Source organism: Gigantopelta aegis, chromosome 8 (genome assembly GCF_016097555.1).
Source record: "Gigantopelta aegis isolate Gae_Host chromosome 8, Gae_host_genome, whole genome shotgun sequence".
Lineage (NCBI taxonomy): Eukaryota > Metazoa > Mollusca > Gastropoda > Neomphalida > Peltospiridae > Gigantopelta > Gigantopelta aegis.
In genome coordinates, this window is record NC_054706.1 from 36,575,378 (window position 1) to 36,597,466 (window position 22,089).

The following is a 22,089-nucleotide window of genomic DNA, read 5'->3' on the forward strand; positions in this document are numbered from 1 at the left end:
TATATATATATATATATATATATATATAGACATAGACATATACACACACACATATATATATATGTGGTGTGTGTGTGTGTGTGTGTGTGTGTGTGTGTGTGTGTGTGTGTGTGTGTTTAGAATCTGCTTCAGTAATTACCTGCAATAAAATGGTCATCTGCCATATCTGATATTTGTTTTCCTTTCTGAAAACACTGACATGGAGAATAATATAGAATTTAACCATCTCATTAATACATTTTCCATTAATATGCTACATAAGTGCATATATACAAGAAGTAATTTAACCCAGGTTAAAAACAACTTCGGTTAAATGTGTGTAGTCTAGCAGAAGGCATATTGATATAGATCAGTTTACTAACAGTCATGATATTTGCCTCCATCTCTTTTCTCCAGTTGTATATTATAAAAAATTAGTTTTGTATGTATTACTTAAATTTTAATTGCAATAACAATTCCAGTACAGCACAAGACTGAACAAGAAAATATCTGCAATATCCACTTTGACTAGATATAAAACAACAACTATATATATATATATATATATATATATATATATATATATATATATATATATATATAGAGAGAGAGAGAGAGAGAGAGAGAGAGAGAGAGAGAGAGAGAGAGAGAGAGAGAGAGAGAGAGCATTATTTACTCAGGTAAGTTTTTGTGTTTTATTAATTAATATACCATGTTAAACCCTATTATTAAAACATTTGTATGTTTGTTTGATGAAGTAACACTGTATTTTAGTAGGTTGTACACCATGACATGAAAATAACTGAGGGGAGTTATTAATTACTCCCCTAACTTAGATAATGGGGGGCAATTAAAAAATATTATTAATATTCACATGCCAAAGGGAGCTATATATTATTCTCCTTGAACTAATCTAAGGGGAGTGATGGGCAGCTAGAGAGAGATATAACTCCTCTTAGATGACAAGGTTTGAGGTTGGCTATATTTTATTATTGCTATTTTCTTTTCGCCTGCATTCAACCGGTAAAAAAGGCCAACATCATGAGATCATTTCACAATTTGTAAAAACAAAATCATTTCATTATTTCAAGAAACTGGGTTTTTTTTAAAGAATAAAAAGAATGTATTCAGTGGAACATTTTCACTGTTGCCATTACATCTATATACTTAAATGACAATAATAATACTGTAATTTAAAGTTGTAAAGTAACAACTTTGCAATTGTTTAATTATATCATAAAAATAATTATCTTGAATCATGCATACAAATTTTATTAGTATACATACAAATTATATATTTTATAGCCAACATCATTATTATTATATTAATAATTATCTTATTATTTCAGTTATTAAAATTTATAATTAATATTACCTGAAAATTGTATCAACAAAAAATTATATTCTGCCCAACCTGCCTCTAGTCAGATCCCCTCGACATACCAGCTATACGGAAATACGTAGGTAATAAATATAGATTCTACTAATTCAGATTCCCGTTGTTCGCTTCTATTATATAACAACCCAAGCTGCTATAATACTCATAAGACATGCTGCAACTATACTGAACAAAATAAGAAACTTCCGCTAACTTTGCTTGAACATAACTTGATGAAAACAAACCGGGGGAATAATTGTTATATATGCGTTTAAAGAGTGTTCCATGATGCATCGTTTGGTGCAAAAATCATGGCCATAGGTTAACAGAAACTGGGAGAAATTTTGACCAAGTGTCGTAGGGGTTAAAAATAAAAACACCCACTTAATAACTGGTATGACCACCTCTTGAATTGACCACTGCAGTGCATCGCAGGCGCATAGAATTGACTAAAGTGTTGATTTCTGCCTGTGGAATATTGTTCCATTCCTGAATGAGCGCTTGACGAAGTTCGTTGACGTTAGCGGGTGGGTTGGGACGACGCCTCAATCGTCTGTCCAGACTATCCTAAGCATGCTCGATGGGGTTGAGATCAGGACTTTTAGTGGGCCAGTCATCAATGAAATCAATGTTATTTGTCCTAAGAAAATTTACAGTGTCTCTAGCTGTATGAGAGGTGGCATTATCATGCTGAAAAATCGAGATGTTAGCGTTGTTATGGAACAGAGGAATGACGTGATGAGCGAGAATGTCATCGCGGTAACGTTGAGCATTTAAATTGCCATCAATGACGACTAGTGGTGAACGATAACCACGGGCAATGGCTGCCCAGACCATGACAGAACCCCCACTCCCGAAACGATCTCGTTCAAGAACACAACAGTCAGCATAGCGTTCATTTCTCCAAAGGTAGACGCGCACCCTGCCATCACCACGTTGTAAAGAAAATCGGGATTCATCAGAAAAAAGAATGGTATTCCAGCGTCGCCGTATCCAACGAGTGTGTACACGTGCCCAATTAAGACGATTTAGACGATGACGTTGCGTTAAAACGCATCCGACGTAAGGACGTCGTGCATGTAAACCGTTCTCCCGTAGACGATTACGAACAGTTTGCCCACTGATTCGGTTATTGTGAAGCCCAGGTGTGTTAGCAGCAGTAGCAGTGGCAGTTTGGAATCGATTGCGCAAATGCGTGTTCATGATATAGCCGTCTTGACCACGTGTTGTAACACGTGGACGTCCATGAGATAGCAAGTCGTTGGTGCTTCCTGTCGTTCGAAATCTTACGCGAAGATTTCGTATCGCTCGAGTAGAACTCCCAACATGCCTTGCAACGTCTTCTGTCGACATGCCAGCATCAAGCATACTAATCGCCCATTCGCGTAAATTATTGGGTATTCTTGGCATACTAAAAATGCTACAATGTAAAAAACGTTATTTATTTTTAGAAATTTTGAAGCGTGTTCGTTCACTTGACAACAATGTCAGTAAGACAAGTAAAACAAATTGACCGAATACTACACGGGACATGTCGAACCATGCATGCATGTGCAAATTGAATTTCACGTTGTCGACGATTAACAGTGCAAAAATAATCGATAAAATTCATGAATCCTGATAATACAGCTCAAGGCTAATACTACCTATATAATTTCATTACACAATGAATTCTTTAACACATCAAATACTATATGTACAAATCGGAAGTTTCTTTTTTTGTTCAGTATATGTGTTAGCTACAGAAAATAAATGACAATATGCAAGGCATGCAAAAAGTTAATATGATAACTTTATTCTATGTAAAACAGTAATCACTAAGGCTTTGCTTCACCCCAAAGACCCGGATGATCGGTAACTAGGCCGTGTGACGTCACGCCGCTTCCGAGAATTACAGAACTTGTGTGTGTGTGTGTGTGTGTGTGTGTGTGTGTGTGTGAAGACTTTCGTATCATATTGTCATAATAAAAGAGCTTTACCAGTTTGCCATATTTTAAATATACGTTCAATCTGTTCCAAATATAACACCCTACTTTATTAGCCGCAGCAGGCAACCTTTGCAGTCAGATTCTTGCGTGACGCCCTTCTTATCTCCGGTACAAGCCGCATCGATGTAAAATACGCTCGCATGCCCGTCTGCGGGTCGGAGGTTGACAAATAAGTACCACCCCACGCGGTGCCCTATCTTAATACGCACTTCAGACGATCACCACGCCTCGCTGTTACACTCGCACTCATTGGACGATTAACGTTATGTTACCTGGTGCAGTACGACCGATTAAAGTTTATAAATTATTTTCCATTGTTTTTGCATGTTTACAAATATATCCCATAGTATGGCGAAATACTAACTGCAGTTTGAAGGATAAAAGAGAACGTAGATGGCGTGCTGATTGCTGGTGTAATACGAAACTATCCCACTATCGAAACTGATTTAAATACTTTTTATAACGTGCTCCCCCGCGGCTGATGCTTGGATGATAAATAAACATTCTTAAATTATATAGTTTGGCTATTATTTTTTTATTATTTTTTCACATATGGTATTATGTTTATCAATACGAGCTAGTCCGTATAATCGTCCTTTAGAATTCAAGTACTGAATTTCATTACTTGAGACCTTCCTGTTAAAACGTGGGGGTTTTTCAACTGGGTTTTTTAATGTTAAATTGTATACTAGTACATTCGGGTTTTGTTTTTTTAATCTGAACGAATGAATGTTAAAAGACACTCCAACACCGCGAAAAAATTACTGTCTAAATTGTTCAATAAAAACTGAAAAAAGATAATTATAATTTATAGTTTCTTGTTTTTTTAATGTGAAAATCCATTTGCATGTATGTTCACAATGTCAGTCATTTAAAATATACTTGAAGTGATGGTTTTGTGATGGCATTACTTAATTAAAGTGAAAAATACCCATCCCAATTAGACTAAAATCAGTATGTTTAGTGAACTTTTGAGTAATCCAGAACGTCTGTTTATACTATTATTGTACAGAACTGAATATTTATTTTAATATATCACCATTACTTTTTCAGCTATTTTATACATGCAAGTCGCAGCTTCCCGCATAATCCCGTATTTGCTCGTTTTTGTCGCACTTCGACGTAACTACACAAAGAGATTATGTTATACTAATATGAACCTAAAATTGGTGAATATGTATTTAGTATATTTGCTCGTTTAAAATTCACAGAAGGTAAATGCATGTATTCTACACAGATGAATGTTACTCCACAATGCTGTTGGCTTAAGGCGGGTACAGACGTAAAATCAATCCGTCTATTGACGTCTGAATACCCAAAGCGTGCAATACTCAAAAGATTGCCGGCGAATGACGACACGGATATGTTGAATATACGTGGTAATCTTAAATAATGCGTGAGAATAAACAGAACAAGATGTATTACACGCCGGCGGTAGCACGTTGACAGTGTGTGTGTGTGGGGGGGGGGGGGGGGGGGGGGGGGGGGGGGTTGATGGGGATGATGGTGGCACGTCCAAGGATATTAAAACCGTGGAAGATACCCGGGTTATTCTTTTATTGACGCCCCTCCTCCCCACCCCCACCCCCATCGCAATAATTCTGAATCGAAAAAAAATATTGGTGTTTACCAGTATTTGTCATGATGAATACTACTTGTGGAATGTAAGGGATTGCATTTCAAGAAATCAAAATTTAAAAAAACACCAATGTCCATGGAAACATACTTCCGAACTCCTCGTGAGTTGATATAAGCGCAAGATACGAATGAGTCAAACCAGTTCAGCTAATTTTTTAATACAAAATCCCACTTATATGGCGTCGGACATATGGTTAAGGACCACACAGATATTAAGAGAGGAAACCCGCTGTCGCCACTTCAAGGGCTACTCTTTTTTGATTAGCAGCAAGGGATCTTTTATATGCACCATCGCCACAGACAGGATAGTACATACCACGGCCTTTCTTACACCTGTTGTGGAGTACTGGCTGGAACGAGAAATAGCCCAATGGGCCCACCGACGTGGATCGATCCTAGATCGATCGAGCATCCGGCGAGCGCTGTACCACTTAGCTACGTCCCGCCCTCAATTTGTAGAGTGCAGAACACATAGTTTTCAAAGGCTTCCGAGGCAACATGATCCCAAAACCCCTAGAAACTCGGCACTTTACGTCCTCCATCTCAGTCAACCCCACCCCTATGTTCATATGCTTCCACCGTGCCGGCATTAACTATAGCAGGCCTAATATCATTTCTTCTATTTTCTTTGCTTTAAATTTACTATCAATAACACTTTCAGCTACATATATTTATACATATACATGTGTATATATAAAATTAAAAAAATTAATAATTAAAAAAGAACATTAAAAAAAAGAAAAAAAAAAAAAAAAAAAAAAAAAAAAAATGGGAAACGGGTATCTCCCAAACAACAACCCCAGGATCTGTTTTGGGGTACCTGGAATGGGGGGGAGAGATGAAGCTCCCCCGACCGTGCCTCTCCCCCCCCCCCCCCCCCACCTCCACTCCGCTGTGCCTGTGTTACAAGTAGCGTGTTATAACTAAATGTATATCACAAGCCACTAACTCGACAAGGTATTTAACCACGGCAAGACAAACACGGGGATGTTTCAGCACAGAAAATACCATACGTGTCTAGCAATCTTCCCATCCTTGTTTATCATTTTGGGTTTGTGAAACGCGTGTTTTGAATGGACTCCACCAGAAATAACGTGCAGGTGCGAGCAATAAGGTGTAACAATCCAGGTAGTCACAATCTTCACCAGCACAATGCCACGGTAAAGGCGACACCACACAATACGAGTTTCTCGTACGAAAATAGCCGATTGTTAAAAGTTACAGGGTTTTTTGTTTGTTTAACGACACCACTAGAGCACATTGATTTATTAATCATCGGCTATTGGATGTCAAACATTTTGACATAAAGTTAAAGTTTGTTTTTCGACACCACTAGAGCACATTGTTACATAAAGTCTTAAGAGAGGAATCCCGCTATATTTTCCATTAGTAGCTATGGATCTTTTATATGCACCATCCCACACTCTGGATAGCACATAACACGACCTTTTATATACCAGTCGTGGTGCACTGGCTAGAACGAGAAATAGCCCAGTGGGCCCACTGACAGGAATCGATCTCTAGACCGACCGCGCATCAAGCGAGCGCTTTACCACTGGGCTACGTCCTGCCCTTAGCCGATTGTGACAAGATAACATTAGGATTCTCGTACGAGGCACTCGTATCGTGTGGTACCGTCTTAACACAGCGGTGAGGGTGGAGAAATTGATATGGATAATGCAAAGAAAGACATTTTAATTTAAAGATGCACTCAACATATTTTTGTGTACGGTTATATGGCGTCAAAAATATTATTAACGATCACACGGATAATGAAAGAGGGAACTACATAGGCTACTCTTTTCGATTAGCAGCAAGGGTATTTTATATGCACAGACAGGATAGTACATACCACGGCCTTTATTGCGCCAGTTGTGAAGCACTGGCAAGAATGGGTGGGGAATGCAGTTACTGAGTATCCCTGGGGCCTAATTCACAAAGGTCTCGTAGGTTCTGCTAGACAACAAAGCATCCTCCTTTAGCACTGCATTGCGAGATCGCAAAGTTGCGTGAGTTTAGTGAATTAGGTTTAGAATTCAGCAATCTGTGTTACTACTGATAGAGATTTGTCTTTCAACGACCATAATACACAAAGAAAAAGTGAGCTAAAGAGTTTAAAAGCTGAAGTAGCAGATTCATAAACATTTATCACAGATATATAGACATTTACGTAATGGCACAACACCGGTTTATCACATACATACATACGAGGCAACGAATAACAAAATCATTATGTTATACGAAACTGTATATTTTGGCATCCAGATATCCACTTTACATGAACGGAACTTTATATTTGATCATCTAGGTATATATATATATATATATATAAGGGATCATTATTATTAGCGAAATTGCACATTTGGTCATCTATACATATGAGAGGGCGGAATTTAACTCAGTCGGTTGAGTGCTCGCGTGAGGTGCTTGGATCGCAGGATCGAACCATCTTGGTGGATTCATTCAACTGGTCAAAGGGCGTGGTATGTGCTTTCCTGTCTGTAGGAAAGTGCATACAAAAGATCCCTTGCTGCTAATGAATAAAATATAGCGAGTTTTCTCTGATGACTACGTATCAGAATAACCAAATGTTTGACATCCAATAGCCGATGATTAATGAATATGCTCTAGTGGTGTCGTTAAACAAAACACACTATACATAAGAGATTAATTTAGCGGATTAAATTGTATATTTTTGCATCTATACATATGAGATTTTTTTTCACTTTTTCACAGGAAGGGACGGCAAAACCTAGTTTGCCAAATTTAAATATGGTTAAAATATCTGTCAGAAATTTTCATATTATATAATCCAAGACATGAGGGTAGAGGTGGGGGGGGGGGGGGGGGGGTGTATGAGCACGACTGTCACTAACAGGAGATTCAGTTCGTAAAAAAGTAAATTTGTCTTGTTTAATGACACCACTAGATCACATTGATTTATAAATCATCGACTATTGGATGTCAAACATTTGGTAATTGTGATATATAGTCTTAGAGAGGAAACCCGCTACATTTTTCCTTTAGTAGCAAGGGATATTTTATATGCAGCATCCCACAGTCAGGATAGAACATAACACGGCATTTGATATACCAGTCATGGTGCTTAACTTAAATGAGATCTTACTTCACTTCCACGTACCGGCCTCGGTGGCGTCGTGGCAGGCCATCGGTCTATAGGCTGGTAGGTACTGGGTTCGGATCCCAGTCGAGGCATGGGATTTTTAATCCAGAGACCGACTCCAAACCCTGAGTGAGTGCTCCGCAAGGCTCAATGGGTAGGTGTATACCACTTGCACCGACCAGTGATCCATAACTGGTTCAACAAAGGCCATGGTTTGTGCTATCCTGCCTGTGGGAAGCGCAAATAAAAGATCCCTTGCTGCTAATCGGAAGAGTAGCCCATGTAGTGGCGACAGCGGGTTTCCTCTCAAAATATGTGTGGTCCTTAACCATATGTCTGACACCATATAACCGTAAATAAAATGTGCTGAGTGCGTCGTTAAATAAAACATTTCTTCTTCTTCTTCACTTCCACGTGGCCTCTGTCAGTAGTTCTAAAATTAGCCGGCGTGTGACACGTTGATGCGAACATTTGCATTACAGCTTGTTTCGCGTTGTCAAATTAAAAATAATTTTGACACGCAATACCACGAGAGAATATGTTTCTGGGTTGGGGTGGGGATTGAGGCGTAGGTCATACAGACATCCACATACTAGTATCAGGCCCTCTGAGCAACGTTTCGCTTCATATAGACATATGAATACTGATTGACACGCTGTTTAAAAGACCGTGCCAAAAAACAAAAGCAATGTGACAGGACGACCATGTATCAAAGTACCAAGGCGGGTGATACGATATATCGCATGTATAACAAATACTTGAAATCCAACTCCCAAGTCTTTGTTTTTAACACACACGGCCAAGCACACGGGGTTACCGCAATGCAAGGGCGTTGGTGCTGCTTGCATTGTTAAACACGTGATGAAGAAACGTGATAGTAGAAACAACGCAGTTAACCGGCCACGTACAAAGTGAGATCTGTAATTTTATAACAGTTGAGTGGCCCCCGTTCCTCTTCTGGTCTCCTACCAACGCACCGGGCAAAGTCTGCCTTGGGCGTACACCCACAAACGGGATGTAGGCCAAAATGATCCAGTATGTTTTCTATTATGAATGGTCGATTGATAAACACGCGAATCACTTAGCGGTTTACCAAAGACGTCTTTGAAACCCTAACACGTGTTTATGCGCTGCAAATTATTAATAAAGTTTTACTGAAAAAAGTTAAGTATGTATTTGCAGCAGAATTCACAGAGCGATGTAATCTTTCATGGACGACTGGGTGTGCACGAACTTGATTGGTGAAATGGTCGTGCGGCTATCACGTTCGCTCTTAACTGTAAAGCCACATACATATTAAAGGCGCAATATTATAGTTGCAAATGCCATGTTTCGCTTGTTTTTAAAACATTTATTTGTGATAAATAATTAGTCGATTCCACACAGTGATCAATGTATAATTCTTTTTCTTTTACATTTATTTGTGATAAATAATTAGTCAATCCCAAACATTCATCTTTGTATATTTTTTCCTATCTTTTTTTTAACATTTATTTGTGATAAATAATTAGTCAATCCACATATAGGTCTTTGTATAATTCTTCTTTGTTTTACATTTATTTGTGACAAATAATTAGTCAGTCCCACATATTGATCTTTGTATAATTTTTCTTCTTTGTTTTACATTTCTTTGTGATAAAAAATAATTAGTCAGTCCCACATACTGGTCTTTGTATAATTTTTCTTCTTTTTAAACATTTCTTTGTGATAAATAATCAGTCGATCCCGCACATTGATCTTTGTATATTTACCTTGATAATATTAAAATTATAATGTGCTGTCACTCGGCTTAAAGGGAATGTCCACTGTTTGCTTCCAGTGTACCGTGTTTTCCACTAACAAAAGTCTTTTTGATCACTAAAATTACATATTAAATATATTTTATTGTTTAGAATGCCGGTGTTTCTATAATAAAAAAATCTGTTTGTTGTCGTCCTAATATATGTAGCAACCCAAACTGGATTTTACCTCCCAATAAATACGTACGTAAAAATTTTTGTTAAATACAAAGTGAAATGAAAATATTATTGCTAAAAACATTAACATATGATCGCAAACACATATACACTTGGATACATAGACCTTGCTATTCTGAAAAAGAAAATGTATTAATGTGTAATATTACTCGCCCAAAAACACCATGTTAGTTAGAAATGGCTGCAAACTGAAGGCAGTCCCTTTAAACTGCAGTTGCTCAACGACGTCTTGGTGAAAAAAGAATGTAAACAGAAATCTCTACATCACGTATCCATCAAAACGGCAGCTGTCAAAGAATTATGGGTACACACACTCGCGACTGTGTTCAAAACACGTACGCAAAAACACGACTGTGGTGTAACCCGTTTAGCCTGTAGACTTTCAATCCAATTAATTTGTTTCTACCAGTAAACGAAATTATGTAGATATTGTTTTTATGGATCAGCATGAAAATTTGTAATATTTTAATACTATTAAATGAGAGTACTGCATTCATTCATTCATTTCAACTTATTTTCGTGCTTATATCCAATTAAGGTTCAAGCACGCTGTCCTGAGCACACACCTCAGCTATCTGGCCTGTCTGTCCAGGACAGTGGGTTAGTTGTTAGTTGGTTAGTAGTTAGTGAGAGAGAAGAGGGTGTAGTGGCCTTACACCTACCCATTGAGCCCTTAAGAACTCGCTCTGGGTTAGAGCCGGTACCGGGCTGCGAACCCTGTACCTACCAGCCTGTAGTCCGATGGCTTAACCACTGCTCCACCGAGGCCGGTGAGAGTACTGCAGGGCTCGACCTTAGCGGTAGCCCGGTGTGTTTTGGCTGCTGATTTCTCGGTTTGGCTACCAGATATCTAAAGCTGGAGTAACAGAATATAACAATTTGCAATCTCAGGCTATGTTATATTTGTTTTAAAATAAAATAATGGCCCCCCACCCCCCACCAATATTCCGATTTCTGTTTTACTGCCCAAGCTATTACCATAATGTTATACAAGGTAGGATCAATAAAAGAACTTTTATTTATTTTTTTCATGTTGAAGATACTTACACTATGATAATTACCTTAATTGGGTTTTTTTTTCAAAAACTTCATTGCCCCAGGGAACATTGATAATGTCGGGGATATACTTTTAAATGTTTGTATTTTCAAAATTTATGTCAGAGTAATAATCAGCTATTGAAAGGAAGGAGATATTTTATTTAACGATGCACTCAACACATTTTATTTTCGGTTATATGGCGTCAGACATATGGTTAAGGACCACACAGATATTGAGAGAGGAAACCCGCTGTCGCCACTTCATGGGCTACTCTTTTCGATTAGCAGCAAGGAATCTTTTATATGCACCATCCCAGAGACAGGGTAGTACATACCACGGCCTTTGATATACTAGTCGTGGTTCCTTGGCTGGAACGAGAAATAACCCAATGGGCCCACCGACGGGGATCGATCCCAGACCGACCGCGCATCGAGCGGGCGCTTTACCACTGGGCTACATCCCGCCCCTCAGCTATTGGATTCCAAACATTTGATAATTGAATAATTCCGACATATATACGGCTTTAGAGGAAACACGTTATATCTTTTTATTAGCAGCAAACGATATGCTAGTATATTGGACGGGACGGTGAAAAACCTGGTCCACTAATGGTGTTCGATCCCTGCGACAAAAAGCACCTCAGGCGAGAGCTCTATCGACTGAGGCTGAATAAAGGAATGTACATATAAAAGTTAGCTTGCTGCTAATGGAATTTTTGTTTTTGCGGGTTTTCTTTGAAGACTGCGTGTCAAAATTACTAAATATTTGACATCCAGATTGTTAATTAATCGGTGTGCTCTAGTAGTGTCATTAAATAAAACACACTTTCCACAGTTAGCATAAACGTGATGATAATAAAGAAACAATAATAAAGAAACAATAACTCATTCTGGATGAACGTTCGTTACAGAATGTAATTTGGGTACGAAATGGCAATGGATGGTCTCAGATCTGCTAACGAAGATCATATTAGAGTGGCAGTAAAATGTTAGTCCTTTCAGCCACGGCCAATTTTAATATACACTTGAGGCATTACAGTAATGGTATTTCAATGACACTATTAAAAAAATTGTTTAACGACACCACTAGAACACATTGATCATCGGCCGTTGGATGTCAAACATTTGGTAATTTTGACATATAGTTTTAGAGAGGAACCCCGCTACATGTTTTCTATAAACAGTAAAGGTTCTTTTATATGCACCATTTCATAAACAGGATAGCACATACCACGGATTTTGATATGCCAGTCTGCATTTCTAATTGTCCTTGCATAGGTATATATTTAAAACATTGCAACAGAGCTGAAATGAAGAGAAAAGGTGCCTTTTTTAGGTTAAAGGTACTTTCTCAGATACAGGGGCGGTATTTAGAGTAGTCAGTAGAGCGCTTGTCTGAGGTGCATGTGTCGTAAGATCGAACCGTCTCTTCGGACCCATTGGGTTTTTCCCTGTCCCAACCAGTGTCCCATGACTGGTATGTGCTGTCCTGTCTGTGGGAAAGTGCATATATATATATATATATATATATATAACACCTCCTTGCTACTAATGGGAAGAATGTAGCAGGTGTCCCTTGAAGACTACGTGTCAGAATTAGCAAATGTTTGACATACAGTAGCCGTGGGGCGGGACGTAGCCCAGTGGTAAAGCGCTCGCTCGATGCGCGGTCGATCTAGGATCGATCCCCGTTGGTGGACCCATTGGGCTATGTACTACCCTGTCTGTGGAATGGTGCATATAAAAGATCCCTCATGAAGTGGCGACAGCGGGTTTCCTCCCTCAATATCTGTGTGGTTCTTAACCATATGTCTGACGCCATATAACCGTAAATAAAATGTGTTGAGTGCGTTGTTAAATAAAACATTTCCTTCCAGTAGCCGATGGTTAATGAATCAGATTGATCAGTATGGTCTAGTGGTGTCATTAAACATAACCAACTTTAACTCTCTAAGATAAATTATGGCAGCTTCCCACCAATAGTATTTATTAATTTTTGCTTTGAAATCTAAGCATTATACTTTCAACTATGTACGCATAATTTTTTTTTTTTACAAACAATTAATGGAATTTATTAGTAGAAGAAAAAAATGTTGAACATTTTGTGTGGACATCGGACGTAATTTGGGTGCGTTCAGTTGGAGGCGAACACACCGCAACGTTATGTCAGACGGATGGACTTTGCCGACAAATTTGCTGTCTTCTTACAACTCACCTGTCTCTGATGGCTTTATCAGTCAACTTGCCACAGTTTGTGGATTCGCCTATTTCATAAGATTTGTTATGTCATAAGACAGGATGAAATTTAGTGTCTATTTATCTAGTCATAATGAACGTAACTCTGTGACCTTTGTAACTATGACATATCACCTTTAAAATGTTTTGTTTAACGACACCACTAGAACGCAATGACTTTATTAATCATCGGCTATTGGATGTCAAATAGTTGGTAATTTTGGCATATAGTCCAAAAGAGAGGAAAGCCGCTACATTTTTCTATTAGTAGCAAGGGATCTTTTGTATCCACTATCCTACGGAAAGGATAACACATACCTTTGATATATCAGTCGTGGACAAGAAATAGCCCAACGGGCCCACCGACAGGGATCGTTCCTAGATCGACAGCGCATCAAGAGAGCACTTTACCATTGGGCTATTAATAATCGGCTATTGGATGTCAAACAATTGGTAATTTTGATATATACTTCTAGAGAGGGAACCCGCTACATTTTTCTATTAAGGTAAGGCAAGGTAAGAGTCTTTAACGTGCACATTCAGAGCAAGCTGTTGTAGCGCACGCCTGTTCTGGACACAGGTTACGACCTCGGCCGGCTCCTCCGTCCTGGGCCCCGTTCCACGAAGCGATCTTAGTACTAAGATCACCTTAGTGCATAAAGTAGCTATGCACTTTGATCTTAGGGCTAAGATCGCTTTGTGGAACGGGGCCCAGGACAGGAATTTTTCTATCAGCAGCAAGGGATCTTTTATAGTCACCATCCCACAGACAGATTAACACATACCACGGCATTTGATATACCAGTCGTCGTGCACTGGCTGGAACGAGAACTAGCTCAAATGGTCCCACCGACAGGAATCGTTTCTAGATCGGCCGATCGTCAAGAGAGCGCTTTACCACTGGGTTACGTCTTACACCAGTAAAGTGCACCTTTTGTCTGCATGACGTACCCTCGTTTAATAGTAGTATGTTTTTTCACTACCATCCCAGGGGCGTAGGCTGGGGTGGGGTGGGGGATTCGGGGGGGGGGGGAGGATTCGGACGAAACCAGACACCCCCCCCCCCCCCCCCCCCCCACGCTGAAGCAAATGGTCCGCTTTCAGAACTAAAACATACACGTTTATATATATGTAATTTCTGGTGTGCAAAAAGAAAATGGAAAAAGGGTCCACTTGGTTCATATTCGAATCCCGCCCCACGTCCAGATCACGCTACGCCCCTGCATCCCACAAGGTACTTCTCTAAAATAATACCTAATCATACACAATATGCATGTATGTTCTAGTTTTTCCTTCACTCTACTTGAAAGGGAGCTTTAGATCTCCACTCGTCAGTAATTTAACTCCGGACGTGTTTATACATTCTCAGTACGAGGAAGTGCAGCGCTTTTTAACAAGCGAGGCGTTACTATTACGCTTCGGGAAACGACAGGTGTTCTGTAATCGTTAGAGGGAGAAAAAAACAGAAAGAAAAAAACCCAAAGATTTTTCAAAAATACTAAATATAAAGTATATATGCTGAGTTAGATTTCTGTAATAAAAAGATACGTCTTATACGAAAGATGTGAAGTGTTATTACTATTAGTTTGGCGTTTCGAAGATGGGGTTTAAGTTTTGGTTTTCTTTATTTGTTGTTTATTTTTTCTTTATTTTTTTATACATTTTTTTGTGTTTGTAAGTAGATAGCAAAACACAAAATTACTGCTTTCGTTTTACTGTCAATTGACTGTGTGCAGTAAACTGTTATTTGTTTTTCTATCCATAATTCTGTTACTGCTTACGAACGAACACGCATATTGTTTTTCTAAGTCGAGCAGACACAAGTGTGGAAAAACACAGCCACCAACTTGCTCCAAGTAACATAAACAAATAAAACAGACCCATTCGAGCCAATGGAGGGGGGGGGGGGGCTAGGGTCAGGTGGGGGCTAATGATAGAAAGAAAAGCCAAATTTCAAATGTCCCAAAATGCACTAATTATTAGAGCATATATCTACGAATCAAAAACTTACCAAAGAAACATGCCCCTGGCTCCGATTAAGTAGCTTTAGGCCTTCTGTTTTCAGTTTCAATCATTCTTTGCAATTATGTCCACCACTAGTTCACTCACTTAAAATTGTTTCATTTATACTTATTTTCGTGGTTATATCCAATTACGATTCAAGCACGCTGTCCTGGGCACACACACCTCAGCAGGGCTAGCTCTGGGTGAACATAAAGTTTCGCCAAATTATTTATTATTATTAAACTTCAAAAATGACAGAAAACCAGTTATTTTTTAATAAAATGTAGTAAAATTATTTCGCCTACTTAAAATAAAATTCGCCAATTGTTTTTAAAATTCGCAGTTGGCGAATTTGGCGACTGCCAGAGCTAGCCCTGCCTCAGCTAGCTGGGCCCCGTTCTACGAAGCAATCTTAGCCCTAAGTTTACCTTAATAGCGCTTAAGGTAATCTTAGGGCTAAGATCGTTTCGTGGAACGGGGCCCTGGGCTGTCTGTCCAGGATAGTGGGTTAGTGGGTTAGTGAGACAGAAGTCGGTGTAGCGTCCTTACACCTACTCGCTCTGGGTGGGAGCCGGTACCGACAAGACTTACGGTAGGTCCGATGGCTTAACCACTAACACAAACGAGGCCAGTCTAAAATGGTTTCCGACAGGCCTGTAGGATGTGTGGATTTATTGAGGATTAGTACGTAACGTTTTGCTATAAAAGATAAGCAAATAGATGTCTCTTTAAATGCTATTCACCGGCCTCGGTGGCGTAGTGGTTAAGCCATCGGACTACAGGCTGGTAGGTACAGGGTTCGCAGCCCGGTACCGGCTCCAACCCAGAGCGAGTTCTTAAGGGCTCATTGGGTAGGTGTAAGACGACTACACCCTCTTCTCTCTTACTAACCACTTACAACTAACCCACTGTCCTGGACAGACAGCTCAGATAGCTGAGGTGTGTGCCCAGGACAGCGTGCTTGAACCTTAATTGGATATAAGCACGAAAATAAGTTGAAATCAATCAATGCTATTCATTTATAAGACGACGAAAGAAGAAAACGGAAGAGCTCAAGTCTGCCTAAATTGCAGCTGTCGAGGTCGGATCCAAGGGTGGGGACCGGGAGGGGGGACTGTCTCTCCTCCTAAAATGCCCCTTTTTGAAAAATGTATTTACAATTTTCATTGAAGTGCCCTTTTCAGGGAGTTGCTCCATGTGGCCTTTTGTCATTGGTCTCCTCCCTAAAATGTTTCCTGGGTCCGCCCTTGGCTTTCGTCGATTAAGAATAAGAAATTGCTCTCATTGAGATGTGTGTATAGTTTCATTCACAATCGGTGAGTGACGTCAGAAGAGGAAAACAGTATATTATGGCATAATGTTTGAGGTTTTTTTCCCACTTTTTCCTTCTCTTTCTTGGAAGAGATGACAGCTGTTCTTCCTTTTTATGTAGGATAAATGAATGAAAAGATAAGTACACCAAGCCACGCTCACCAGAGAACCGCCACGAAAAATTCGTTTCAAAATTCTGGATTCAGATCCGGCAAATTAAATGATAAATATGAACTTTGGCAGTACTTTGGAAATTAATTTTTGTGATCAATCCTTGGATTAATTGAAATACTATATATATCCGTAGCCATGTACTCATTCTTCACAAATATTACATATGATGTAGGCCTACGTTTGCCAAATTTAAATGTGCTAAGACAAAATGTCTACCCTTGAACAGGAATCACACTGGAACACATTTTGGTTTAGCCAATTTTTTTAGATATGTCGAGTATTCCATGAAAATTATTAAAATGTCGTCAAACTAAAAAACTAAATGTTGTAACCACTTTGAATACAACAAAAAAAAAAAAAGCAATTGGCTAATTTGACCATGAGCCCTGCTTCGGTGAAGATCTACAATGAAACTTTTGAGAACGACAGATTATTGATAAAATCAAATAATACCATGACAGCTACTACATGTATTACTACTGCTATCATTACCACCACTACTACCACCATCATAGCCACAAACTACATGTACTACTACTACTACTACTGCTGCTACTACTACTTCTACTACTGCTGCTACGAGTACTATTAGTCTACTATTACTTCTACTTCCACTACTAGCACTGCTGCTGCTACTACTGCTGCTGCTACTACTATTACTACTACTACTACTACTATTACTACTGCTACTATTACTACTGCTACTACTACTACTGCTATTACTACTACTACTGCTGCTACTGCTACTACTACTACTTCTTCTACTACTGCTACTGCTACTATTACTACTACTACTACTACTTATCCTTCGTTCTTGGTGTATTGGTCAGATTAGTGATGATTCCACTTTATTAAGATCAAAATAACTATTGTTTCTTTATTAATATTAATGTGACCTTCTTTAATTCCACTAAAACTGATTTCCAAACTATTTGAAAAGGTAACATTTTAACATTTTATTGGGAGGATTTAAAAATGTTTTAAGATAATTTATTAGTCTTGACACAAAAACACGTATATTTAACAATTATAAAATTAAAAGCTTTAAGCTCGTATGTCATATATGTTTACGTTTAGAACCGTAGTGATTACTTGATCTAATAGCCAATTAATTATCACAACTGATATATTATGTTTAATTATCTACTTGACAGTGGATGCATAATGTTAAGCATGGACATATAAAAATTAAAAATATTTATTAAGACCTAATGACTGATTAATATAAAAACATAATTACACATTTTATTTTTAAAACTGCCTTCTCATTTATACATCATGATGATGTATAAAGAGATGTCACTTATACAAAAGAAATCATTCGTGATATAATTAATTAATACTCAAATTCGTGATATAATTAACTAATACTCAAATTCGTGATATAATTAATTAATACTCAAACGTTGGTTTTCTATAAAACTTGACATATATGTTACATTTATAACAATTCCCTTCTCTTATTTAGAAATAAATACATTTTTAAAAATCTTTTAGGTATACATGTATTTTAAAGTTTATTTTTGGACTGAATTGGGTAATAAGAGTAAATAATTATTAAAACTGACAGGGGCGTAGCGTGATCTGGACCGGGGGTGGGGGGTTCGAATATGAATCAAGTGGACCGTTTTCTATTTTTGTTTTTGCACCACCAGAAACTCCATATGTATAAACCTGTATGTTTTACTTCTGAAAGCGGACGCTCCTGGTTGAAGAGAGGAGGCTGTACTTTGGACATACTCTCAGCAGTACACAACTTGCAATTCCTCCCCATATGATAGATATATCAACCAGTTTAAGAGCGACAACATCATTATTGACATTTTAATCATTTTTAACTCTTCTTTTTTTTCTCACTTTTCAGAAACTTATGAGTTAAACTATTAACAACATTAAATTACATCGTCAGGAATGATTAAAATAAATATTTCATTTTACACCAAAGCGTCTTAAACATTGTTTCCTGCAATACAATCCATCATAGAAGACAGGTAACCATTTTATTCAAGTTCGTGATCAACGTCTTACATAAAGAATGACATTTAATTAAGAGATGATTTTTAAATCGTGGTCTTTCTATATGGACTAGTCTGTGAAAAAACAACAACATAAAAGACCCCTTGCTGCTAATAAAAAACGATGAACCGGGCTTTAAAAAAAATAAAAAAATAATCAGAATTATAAAAAGTTTGAAATTCAGTAGTCGATGATTAACAAATCAATGATTCCAATGTGATATATTTAGGGCCTAAAAAAACCTAATTTTAAGTCTCAATATGGACTATAGAACTATGGTTTTATAGAATAAACTTTCACTTACGTTTGCACACGTGACCCCGTGTTCACAGATAATGAAAATTAGAAGCACAAAATTAGCTCCAAGAAGTCTGCAAAAATCTCTTGCCATTCCAGCAAAACGAAGATGGTTTTTAGTGGATCGGCTCCAGTGGCGACCCTTCTGCACTATCACGATCTGCTGTCTGGGTGTCCAATGTATCCGCTTAAAAACACCCGTTTTATATCCATACTCGTGTGTACATCCACTTGAATGCTATATATTTTCTCTCAAGAGTTCTGTCACAGATTGGATCAGGCCCGAGGTACGCAATACATGTGTTTTAAGACCTCCAAGCCTGTCCCCGTCATCCATTCTGTAGCTTGCGCTCCCAGTGGCGGTTTAGAAGGACGTCCACTCAACCAGGACTCCGCCAAATTGGCCCCCAATAAATCTTCATTGAGGTGTGTGCAGTTTACATTCCGTGTTGTTCATTTATGACGAGGAGAGTCGCGAGCAACAGCACCGTCCCTGCTACAGGCATTACTGTATCGTCTGCTTCTCGGAGTAAAGTTAGTTAGTTAGTGGGGTCTGTTGGAAATACCGCGTTCTGGCCAGCCAATAAGATCACTTGCTCCGACTCGTAGCACACGTACGTACGCACTGGAGTGAAACCAGCAGAGTTAGAGTATGCACGAAGTCCGTCCCGATATTAACATCTGTATACGAGCTAACAGCATTATAGTCATGACACGACATTGAAAATTATGTCACGCGAGGTCAAAATATCCTGGTTGGGGATAAAATGGCTGTGTGGACCAGTGTTTGCTTATGCTTGGGTGTGGCTGTTTACATTACGCTATGCAGCCAGCATATACGATTACCGCTTTAACGCAACTCATATTGAAATCGTTCGCTGAGTGGACGAATTGTCGGAGCCTATTGATTCGGCTATTTTCGACACCGATATCGCTATCAACTGTCGGACAAGTGTTAAAAGTGACAAATAAAAGGCTGAAGAATATTAGGTGCTCGCTGTGTGGTGTGTTTTAAAAAGCTGTAATGACCATGCCGTTGCCTTTATGACTGGAAGTATGGGTCAGCGCGCGTCTATTGTAAGACATTGCTCCCCCGTGTTTGGTTGAAATACCAGTAAAACACGCGTGGTGTCTATCGAATGGGTTCTTCTTCGTCTTGTTAACACTTGTCGACGATCAGCTGGTGTGACAGAATGGCAGGAAAAGATGCTTAGAACCCGCTGTCTCTTAAGGGGAGGGACGTAGCCCAATATATTTTAGCGCTCGCCTGATGCGCGTTCGGTCTAGGATCGATCCTCGTAGACTTATTGGGCTATTTCTCGTTCCAGCCAATGTACCACGACTGGTATATCGAAGGCCGTGGTATGTGCTATCCTGTCTGTGGGACGGTGCATATAAAATATCCCTTTCTACAAGAGGCGGGACGTAGCTCAGTGGTACAGCGCTCGCTCGATGCGCGGTCGGTCTGGGATCGATCCCCGTCGGTGGGCCCATTGGGCTATTTCTCGTCACAGCCAGTGCACCACGACTGGTATGTAAAAGGCTGTGGTATGTGCTATCCTGTCTGTGGGATGGTGCATATAAAAGATCCCTTGCTGCTAATCGGAAAGAGTAGCCCATGAAGTGGCGAAAGCGGGTTTCCTCTCTAAATATCTGTGTGGTCCTTAACCATATAACCGTAATTAAAATGTGTTGAGAGCGTCGTTAAATAAAATATTTCGTTCTTTCCCTTTCTACTAATGAAAAAATGTAGCGGGTTGCCTGTCTAAGACTATATGTCAAAATTACTAGAGCACATTGATTTATTAATCATCGGCTATTGGGATGTCAAACATTTGGTAATTCTGACATATATTCGCGCTTTTCGACAGACAGGACTACACATACCATTGCATTTGATATACCAATCATGAGACACTGGCTGGGACGGGAAAATACTCAATCAGAGAATGGGTCTACTGACGTGGTTCGATCCTACGACGTAAGCACCGCTCGAGTCCCGGGGTCGAACCACCTCGATGATCGTATCCAGTGCTCCAGTGGTATACCAAATGTTGTGGTATGTGTTGCCCTGCTGTGGGGAAAGTACAGTAAATGTATAATCAGAACTGCCAAACGTTTAACATCCAATAGCCAATATTTGATTAATCGAAGTGCCCTTGTAGTTACAAACGGGGCGGAACGTAGCCCAGTGATAAAGCGTTCTCTTGATTCGCGGTCAGTCTAGGATCGATTCCCGTCGGTGGACCCATTGGGCTATTTCTCATTCCAGCCAGTGTATCGCAACTGGTATATCAAAGGCTGTGGTATGTGATATTCTATCTGTGGGATGGTGCATATAAAAAATTGCTACTAATGGACAAAAATGTAGCGGGTTTCCTCTCTAAAAATATATGTCAAAATTACCAAATGTTTGACATTATACGATGATTAATAAATTAATGTGCTCTAGTGGTGTCGTTAAACAAAACAAACATCTTTTTTCTTGTTAAACCGCCCACCCCAACTTTTTATTAGCAAAAAAAATCTTGTTTTGTATTTGAATAGTGTGGAAAAGTATGTGACACAGAACATTGAAAACTTCTACGAAACAAGTTTATTGTGTTGTCTATTGATGACATTTTTACTTTCATACATCAAGGTGCGTGTGGTGGTGGTGGTGGTGGTGGTGTGTGTGTGTGTGTGTGTGTGTGAGGGGTGGGGTCGAGTCATGCTCTATAGAAAAACATATTGAAAAAATAAAGTTTGCTTGAATAAGGGGGTTTGACGCCCGAAACGACCCCTGCATACGTGCCTGACATCGCTTACTTTTAAAACTGTGCACTACACAACATTTAGTGTTAATAAAGTCATGCTATACCACTGTAAAGCTACTCAATAGCTACTGCACTTATTAAAAAAGACTATGATCAATAGATCCACCATAGTCTT

At 39.0% G+C, this 22,089-nt stretch overlaps 1 protein-coding gene across 1 annotated transcript in view; it reads right to left on the bottom strand.

Annotated features, from left to right (window-relative positions):
* LOC121379643 overlaps positions 1-19,671 on the bottom strand; it is a 145,878-nt gene extending 126,207 nt beyond the window's left edge. Inside the window, exon 1 of the mRNA XM_041508290.1 lies at positions 19,166-19,671. Within this exon, the coding sequence (XP_041364224.1) occupies positions 19,166-19,252 (87 nt within the window). The 5' untranslated portion in view covers positions 19,253-19,671. The remainder of the gene's footprint in view (positions 1-19,165) is intronic.
* Positions 19,672-22,089: the final 2,418 nt, after the last annotated feature.